Source organism: Macaca nemestrina, chromosome 4, assembly GCF_043159975.1.
Source record: "Macaca nemestrina isolate mMacNem1 chromosome 4, mMacNem.hap1, whole genome shotgun sequence".
In the NCBI taxonomy this organism is placed as follows: domain Eukaryota; kingdom Metazoa; phylum Chordata; class Mammalia; order Primates; family Cercopithecidae; genus Macaca; species Macaca nemestrina.
The window spans coordinates 100,590,634-100,600,004 of record NC_092128.1 but is presented as its reverse complement, the minus strand read 5'-3'; the positions used below and the strand labels follow the sequence as shown (position 1 = coordinate 100,600,004).

Sequence of the window (9,371 nt, the reverse complement as noted above, 5' to 3'; positions counted from 1 at the left end):
AGAATTGGCTATACTGGTAGTCACTTCTTTTATATTATTCATGTATATTAATAATATTAAGAAATAATATTTTACCTCAGAATTGGACACACCAGTTGTGGTCACTTCTTTTGTTTTATCCACTTGCTGAACAAGGAGGTCACAGTAGAGTCTTAGTTCTGACATTTTGGTTTTCAAGTTTTCAGTGTTTTCAGCAAACTCTAAATAACAAAATGATGATAATTCAGTAACCAAAACAAACAACTGATTTACTAGTTAGGATACTACGCAGAAGTGGAATCCTTACTAGTTAGGATACCACACAGAACATATGCCCAAAGACAAATCTTTAAAGTATGGTTGCAAATGTGACAGGTGAAGACATAAGAACAAGAAAACACAGAAAAAGTAGATCTCCAGTCTTTTAAAGTAGTATACATTATGTATTAAGTCAACATACCGAACAATCACCAGTATACAAAGAAGGAGACAATATACCGTCTGACCCACTCCTGTCAGAACTGGCAGCAGAGCTAAGGGGTTCAGAGTTTTGGCCTCAGTTCTGCCAGAGAGTTTTTCCTATCTATAAAATGGGGTCATAGCTGTTTATCTACTAATGCAGTGCTCTACTCTTACCTGGGAAAAACATTCTGTAGCGTCCAATTATCACTAAGAACACCGTTCATAATTTCAGCTGAGGACTGGTTTGGTATGCTGCCTTGTCAAGACTAATGGCACCCCGCCATTATTATTAGCAATGCTCTCCACTCACCCTCGCATCGTGGGCTCAGTTACAATTGTTACTACTTTTCTGTTTCCTTCTTCATGAAAAAAAAAACTGCATACACATTACCATCTGCTCTGAGTCAAAGCCAAAAGCTTCTAGAATTTGCTCACAATTTAACATTAAAACAACCAATGAAGAGGCCAATTTATGAATCTATGTAAAGAGTTAAGCACAACTGCCACACCTGTCATGATAGATGTTCCCTGGAACACTTTTTCCCATTTCACCCCACCCCAGCTCATCTCTTCAGGGTACCTTTAGGTCCATGGGGCAGGGAAGGTAGCAACTAGGACCCAGGCAGTAAGCCCTGGTATTCTTGCCCCAGTCCAAAGAGAAAGTCAGGCCACGGTTCTCTGGAGAACTTAACAATGTCCAGTGAATGAGCATGAAGCAACAGGAACCTGACAATTAAGCACCCATCCCACCCCAGAAAAAAACTAAGGAGGAGCAGGGTGTTGCTACAGAAAACACCCTGATCCAAGGCTTATCCGGCTCAACTACTCTTCACCAAAGGTCAAGTTTGGCCACAGACTGGATACTCAACCATTTTATCATCACTAATCCTCATGGTAATCCTCCTGAAGTAGGATCTATTACCTCTTTTTAAAAGATGAAGAAATTAAGAGTAAGAAAGGTTAAGTGACCGATGCCAAGGTTATACAGTCAATAAACTGCAAAGCCATCATGTGTACCCAGCTGTGTTTGGCTCCAAAGCCTGCACTCTTTGCACTATGCTATGCCAAGAAAGAAGAGTTAGATATGGACCCTGGCTTACATTATACTAAGATACATAGCATTTGCATCATACTTCTGGTCAGAAGCAAGATAACAAACAAGGGAAATCAGAGATGCCAGTGGGTGATTCCCAAGGTTTCCACAGCAAAGGACAATCAATACTTGCCTTTCTCCTTCTGGGTCCTACTGTCAGTCAGGCAAGCCTTGGCTGATCCCAGGGCCACCAGCCACCGCTGTCTTTCAGCCACACTTCTGGCCTTCAGGTAGAAATACTGTTCCCCAGGGATTATCAGGTCCATGCGTGTATTATCTACAGAATGAACTGGGACCAAGACAAAGGGAGATCAGAGACCTAGAAGAGCCCTGTCTGGGTAGCCTCCATCCCACCCAACTTCTTCAGCTTAACTGATGGCAGTCATTGAAGGCTTCTTCCCAAAGAGGATGCCGGTCCTCATTACCTCTCCTAATTCACACAAAGTTCTGTTTACTTATCTCATCTTAGACATCTCTGTTAATCAAGAGGGAAAACCTTGCAATACCCCCAAGGCATCACCAAGACTTTGGCCCAAACAATAATCACCCAATTTAACTTTTCAGTTAAACTGATCCCTTATAGGAATAGAGAAGGAACCTCTCTTTCAGTGGGTATGTGTGTTAAGTAGGCTGCTCTGAGGCCAAGAAACAAGGGTCTGTTTTTTACCTCCTTGGATTTATTGGGCAATAATCAAAAATACAATCTTTTCCATCTTCTACTTCCCTTGACAAGTCAGACCAAAAGTGTGAGAATTTTCTCAGAGGCCTTTGGGAGAAGAAACAAGCAAACCGAACTCTTTCACCCACATCCACTATCTAAATTCCCATTTAATCTGTTTTTCTTCTGAGCCATACCTTGTCAGCATGTCTCAAGACAAAAACAAGAAGTAAAGACTATTTGAAAGTCTGTTAGGTTTTTGCTTGTTTTGTTTTGGTGGAGGGTGTGTGTGTGTCCATCCTGATTTAAACACAAAAGTGTTTGATGCTGCAGTAAAGACTTCAAGTTTTGCTAACAGCCACTGGTCCCAGGTGAGCAGGTCACTAAGGAATGAGTGCTAGTTGAATAGTGAAGCACGTTGCTTTCATTTATTTTGACCACCTCTTAGCCAATCTTCTTATAAAAGTTGGCTACAGTTTTGGGTTTTATTTGCAAGGCTTTCTTTTGACACATAACACTATGTCCTTTGGTCTGTACTATGGAAGTAGCAGAGAAAGGTATGCAGGGGCCAGGGGCTTTTTTGTTTTTGAGGGAAAACAGAAAGAAAAATAAAACTCGCAAGTTGCTTGATTCCTCACCTTGAATTTCACAGACTGCCATTTGTATGCTCCCTTTGCAACCTTTCCAGGCATCTTCAGGAGAATCATAATAGGACAATATTCCCCCACAGAGAAGGAACCATCGAGGCTGCCAACCTGAAAACAAAAGCAAGAGCAACATTGCAATTACTGCCTGTGTATGAAGTACCTCCCAAGATACAGAAATAGAGCCTAACATAGGATACTGGGTTAGCTCCAAGGAGCTTTACATTGCCAGGGTTATTCTAAGAGAAAGAATTAAGTTAGAGAGACCTGTATGTTTTATTCCATTTTTATAAAATTAAAAATGCCCCCAAAAATATATATATATATATATTTTTTTGAGATGGAGTCTAGCTCGGTCGCCCAGGCTGGAGTGCAGTGGCACGATCTCGGCTCACTGCACGCTCCGCCACCCAGGTTCACACCATACTCCTGCCTCAGCCTCCCAAGTAGCTGGGACTACAGGCACCCGCTGCCACGCCCGGTTAATTTTTTGCATTTTTAGTAGAGACTGGGTTTCACTGTGTTAGCCAGGATGGTCTCGATCTCCTGACCTTGTGATCCATCCGCCTCGGCCTCCCAAAGTGCTGGGATTACAGGCGTGAGCCACCGCGCCCAGCCAGAGGTATATATTTTTTAGTCACATGATTACAGAAGTCTGGAAGGATAAGCAACAAGTACACTGATGACTCTCTAGGTAATAGGATTTACAAAAATAAAAGATTTGTATTCTGTTTCTTTCCTAATACAGTACCAGTAGTCTGTGATTTTTACTTTTTCTAAGACGAATAATTAGGATGTCCTGAACATTACTGTTATCACACGCTTGCCTTCCTCTCTTCTAAGAAAAATTATCCAAAACTTAGAAATAAGGCAACAAAGATGACAAGGTCCTTTCAACAAATGTCATACAGAGCACCAACTAAGAAGCCTGTCTAGAATCCTATGACCCTTAGGAAAAGGTAACATTGTTTGACTTACTATTTAGTATTGATCCATTGAAATGAAGTAATCTTAAAACATTCAAGGCTTAACTACATTCACTTCAATATTGGAGAATTTCAGGGGACAAACCATATGTAGTAGAAATATGCATCTTATCGAGTCCTCTCACACACCCTATATTCTAGTCAAACCACTTATTTGCTGTATTTCTGTCTCGGAACTTTTGCTCCAATTGGATCTCTTCATAAAATGTCATCCCGGCCAGGCGCAGTGGTTCACACCTGTAATCCCAATACTTTGGGAGGTCAAGGTGGGCGGATCACAAGGAGATGGAGACCATTCTGGCCAACATGGTGAAACTCCATCTCTACTAAAAATACAAAAATTAGCTGGGTGTGGCAGCAAGTGCCTGTAATCCCAGCTATTCGGGAGGCTGAAGCAGGAGAATCGCTGGAACCCCAGGAGGCAAAAGTTGCAGTGAGTGGAGATCTTTTCTGAGACTCCGTCTCAAAAAAAAAAAAAAAAAATCATCCCTGACTATCTCTGTGTAAACCTTGTCTTCTCAGGCCTCCTCAGTCAGATGCAGTTCTTTTCTTTCTCTGAAATGCCATAGCCCTCTAGGGATACATTTCTCTCATGGGACTGCCATGGCTGAGGAAGCCAGAGAGAAGGCAGAGCCCCACAGGCTGCTCAGCTACAGACATCTGATGGGCCCTTGGGGTTTGATTCACACAAACCAAGTGGGTAGGACACCAATGGTATCACTTTATTACATTTTAATAGGAGGCTACTGCACTTCCTGGAGCACCCCCAGCCCAAGATTATGGAACAAGGAACTACACTGTAACCAGAAGCCTGAATAGTCAGCACTAAATCTATGTGAAGGAGTTGGGTAAGTAGGCAAGATATTTCGCTCATCATTTACTTAATCAGGGTCTGCTTCTCCAGAAAGCGCAATACTCAGGCCTGCCAGGTACCATGTCTCTTACTTCTTTAAATAAAACTAACACTAATTCTCAGCATCCACTCTCCCATAATATCTGAACTTATCTTCTCACCAAAGATAAGTAATCTTGTCTTAAACTATGGCTTTTGCTCTTCTTATTACATTTTATATAAAGGACTTCTTTCCCAGAGACCTAGACCCTTTACTGAGTGTCAGGAACCCTTAGGCCTTATCTCTACGCTAGCAGCTGGCAAACTTCTTGGGATGAACTTGTAAATTTTTATTTCAGAAGGTGATGCTGGCAAGGCATGGTGGCTCACAGCTATAATATTAATACTGTGGGAGGCCAAGGTGGGTGGATCACTTGAAGCCAGGAATTCCAGACCAGCCTGGGCAACAATGGCGAAACTCATCTCTAATAAAAATACAAAAATTAGCCGAGTGTGGTGGCATACACCTGTGGTCCCAGCAGGAGGTTGATGTGGGAGGACTGCTTGAGCCTGGAAGGTCGAGGCTGTAGTGAGCCATGACTGTGCTACTGCACTCCAACCTGAGTGAGAGTGAGACCTTGTCACAAACAAACAAACAAACAATGTGATACTTCTAGACCTTGGCTTCAAATTCGACAAAAATTCAACTGTGAAGGCCACCACTCCTGTACAAACATTACAACCTGAAAAACCAAATCAATCCTCAGACTGTATCTTGTTGGGCAGAGAATCAGTGCTCCAGGAGTCAGACATTATTGGTGACATTTCAGCTCTTTGCAAAAGTGTTTATTTACATCCTAGGCCACCTCCCCTCATTGAAACAGAAGAGTCAATTTCTGAGAACCTGAGAAAAGGAAGAGGTCTTTGAAATCACACAGTCCAACCAGCATATTTTATAGATAAGGAAACCAATCCCAGGTAAATTAAGTGACCTAATTAGGGTCACAAAGGAAGTACACAACAGAGCTGGGAAGAAAACTCTCTTTCTATACTGCCCCTTAAGGCATGAAAGCTCCCAAACCTTGGCTCCCCACTCCCAGAAAGTTGTCCTGGTATAGAACAACAGCATCTTTTCACTCCCATGACGCTGGCTGGTGTGAACTCCTCAACTCCCATGATGCTGGCTGGTGTGAACACTCCCCAAATCCACCATGACTTTTGTGTAGAAAGCATTTAGAACAGCCTCAATTACTGTATTTTATCAAATTTAGGACCCATCTGTATTTGTCAGTGTTATCCAAAGAAAAAGAACCAGCAGTGTGTTAGGGTGTGTGTGTAAAGATATTATAAGGATGTGTGGGTGGGTATGTGTGCATGTAATGAAATTGTAAGTAACTGGCTCATGTGACTAGAGACTGAGAAGTCCCAAGAGCTGCAATCAGCAAGCTAGGAGAGCTCCATGCTAGCAGGATAAGTTCCATGCTAGCAGGCTCAAGACCCAAGAAGAACCAATGAAAGCTAGAAAAGGCCAACGTCTCAGCTCAAGGCAGTCGCAGGAGGAATTCTCTCTTACTCAGTCCTTTTGTTCTCTTCAAGTCTTTCACTGATTGGATAAGGCTCATCCACATTAGGAAGGGCAATCTACTTTATTAGGTCTATTGATTCAAATGTTAATTGCCTCCACAACATCCTTCCAGATCCAACCAGAATAAACCATCACATCATCGATTTTAAGACACACCATTATTTTACATGAAACAAGAAAGAAAAAAATTCTACCAACTAAACAATGACATAGCACAGGTTTCTAAGATGCTTCTTGATTTCACGGTTGTTGAAATGTGAAAAAAGACCCCGATCCCGGAGCAAGATGGCCGAATAGGAGCAGCTCCAGCCTCCAGCTCCCAGCGCGAGCGACACAGAGGACGGGTGATTTCTGCATTTTCAACTGAGGTACTGGGTTCATCTCACTGGGGAGTGCCGGACAATCGGTGCTGGTCAGCCGGTGCAGCCCAACCAGCGAGAGCTGAAGCAGGGTGAGCCATTGCCTCACCTGGGAAGCGCAAGGGGGAAGGGAATCCCTTTTCCTAGCCAAGGGAAACTGAGACACACAACACCTGGAAAATCAGGTAACTCCCACACTAATACTGCACTTTACCAAGGGTCTTAGCAAACAGCACACCAGGAGATTATATCCCACACCTGGCCGGAAGGGTCCCACGCCCATGGAGCCTCCCTCATTGCTAGCATAGCAGTCTGAGATCTAACTGCAAGGCAGCAGCGAGGCTGGGGGAGGGGTGCTTGTCACTGCTGAGGCTTAAGTAGGTAAACAAAGCCACCGGGAAGCTCAAACTGGGTGGAGCCTACTGCGGCTCAAGGGGGCCTGCCTGTCTCTGTAGACTCCATCTCAGGGGACAGGGCATAGCTAAACAAAAAGCAGCAGAAACCTCGGCAGAGGTAAATGACCCTGTCTGACAGCTTTGAAGAGAGCAGAGGATCTCCCAGCATGGAAGTTGCAATCTGAGAACAGACTGCCTGCTCAAGTGGGTCCCTGATGCCTGAGTAGCCTAACTGGGAGACATCCCCCACTATGTGCAGACTGACACCTCACACCTCACATGGCTGGGTACACCCCTGAGACGAAGCTTAGAGAACAAGAATCAGACAGCAACACTCACTGTTCAGCAATATTCTATCTTCCGCAGCCTCCGCTGCTGATACCCAGGCAAACAGGGTCAGGAGTGGACCTCAAGCAATCTCCAACAGACCTACAGCTGAGGGTCCTGACTGTTAGAAGGAAAACTAACAAACAGAAAGGACACCCACACCAAAACCCCATCAGTTCGTCACCGTCATCAAAGACCAAAGGCAGATAAAACCACAAAGATGGGGAAAAAGCAAGGCAGAAAAGCTGGAAATTCAAAAAATCAGAATGCATCTCCCCCTCCAAAGGAACGCAGCTCATTGCCAGCAACGGATCAAAGCTGGATGGAGAATGACTCTGACGAGTTGAGAGAAGAAGGCTTCAGTCAATCAAACTTCTCAGGGCTAAAGGAGGAACTACGTAACCAGCGCAAAGAAACTAAAAATCTTGAAAAAAGAATGGAAGAATGGATAACTAGAATAATCAATGCAGAGAAGGCCATAAACGAACTAACAGAGATAAAAACCATGACACGAGAAATATGTGACAAATGAACAAGCTTCAGCAACCAACTCGATCAACTGGAAGAAAGAGCATCAATGATTAAGATCAAATGAACGAAACGAAGCGAGAAGAGAAGTCTAGAGAAAACAGAGGAAAAAGAAATGAACAAAGCCTCCAAGAAATATGGGATTATGTGAAAAGACCAAATCTACGTCTGATCGGTGTGCCTGAAAGTGAGGGGGAAAATGGAGCCAAGTTGGAAAATACTCTGCAGGATATCATCCAGGAGAACTTCCCCAACCTAGTAAGGCAGGCCAACATTCAAATTCAGGAAACACAGAGAACGCCACAAAGATACTCCTCGAGAAGAGCAACTCCAAGACACATAATTGTCAGATTCACCAAAGGTGAAATGAAGGAAAAAATGTTAAGGGCAGCCAGAGAGAAAGGTCGGGTTACCCACAAAAGGAAGCCCATCAGACTAACAGCAGATCTCTCGGCAGAAACTCTCCAAGCCAGAAGAGAATAGGGGCCAATATTCAACATTCTTAAAGAAAAGAATTTTCAACCCAGAATTTCATATCCAGCCAAACTAAGTTTCATAAGTGAAGGAGAAATAAAATCCTTTACAGACAAGCAAATACTTAGAGATTTTGTCACCACCAGGCCTGCCCTACAAGAGCTCCTGAAGGAAGCACTAAACATGGAAAGGAACAACTGGTATCAGCCACTGCAAAAACATGTTAAAATGTAAAGACCATCTATGCTAGGAAGAAACTGCATCAACTAACGAGCAAAATAACCAGCTAATATCACAATGACAAGATCAAGTTCACACATAACAACATTAACCTTACATGTAAATGGACTAAATGGTCCAATTAAAAGACACAGACTGGCAAACTGGATAAAGAGGCAAGACCTGGCCAGGCGTGGTGGCTCATGCCTGTAATCCCAGCATTTTGGGAGGCCAAGGCAGGCGGATCACAAGGTCAGGAGATCGAGACCACCCTGGCTAACACAGTGAGACCCTGTCTCTACTAGAAATACAAAAAATTAGCCGGGGGTGGTGGCGGGCGCCTGTCGTCCCAGTTACTCAGGAGGCTGAAGCAGAAGAATGGCGTGAACCCGGGAGGCGGAGCTTGCTGTGAGCCGAGATCGCGCCACTGCACTCCAGTCTGGGCGACAGAGCGAGACTCCGTCTCAAAAAAAAAAAAAGAGTCAGGACCCATCAGTTTGCTGTATTCAGGAGACCCATCTCACGTGCAGAGACATACATAGGCTCAAAATAAAGGGATGGAGGAAGATCTACCAAGCAAATAGAGCCAAAAAAAAAAGCAGGGGTTGCAATTCTAGTCTCTGATAAAACAGACTTTAAACCATCAAAGATCAAAAGAGACAAAGAAGGCCATTACATAATGGTAAAGGGATCAATTCAACAGGAAGAGCTAACTATCCTAAATATATATGCACCCAGATTCATAAAGCAAGTCCTTAGAGGCTTACAGAGAGACTTAGACTCCCATACAATAATAATGGGAGACTTTAACACCGCACTGTCAACATTAG

At 43.6% G+C, this 9,371-nt stretch overlaps 1 protein-coding gene across 4 annotated transcripts in view; it reads right to left on the bottom strand.

Moving 5' to 3' along the window:
- LOC105475799 (pleckstrin homology domain containing A8) overlaps positions 1 to 9,371 on the bottom strand; it is a 137,357-nt gene that overhangs the window by 72,544 nt on the left and 55,442 nt on the right. For all 4 annotated transcript variants that reach the window (XM_071094987.1, XM_011731317.2, XM_024790902.2 and 1 more), the window contains exons 2-4: positions 2,831 to 2,947; positions 1,668 to 1,823; positions 76 to 200 (exon numbers count right to left, since the gene is read on the bottom strand). In XM_071094987.1, the coding sequence (XP_070951088.1) occupies positions 76 to 200; positions 1,668 to 1,823; positions 2,831 to 2,947 (398 nt within the window). The remainder of the gene's footprint in view (positions 1 to 75; positions 201 to 1,667; positions 1,824 to 2,830; positions 2,948 to 9,371) is intronic.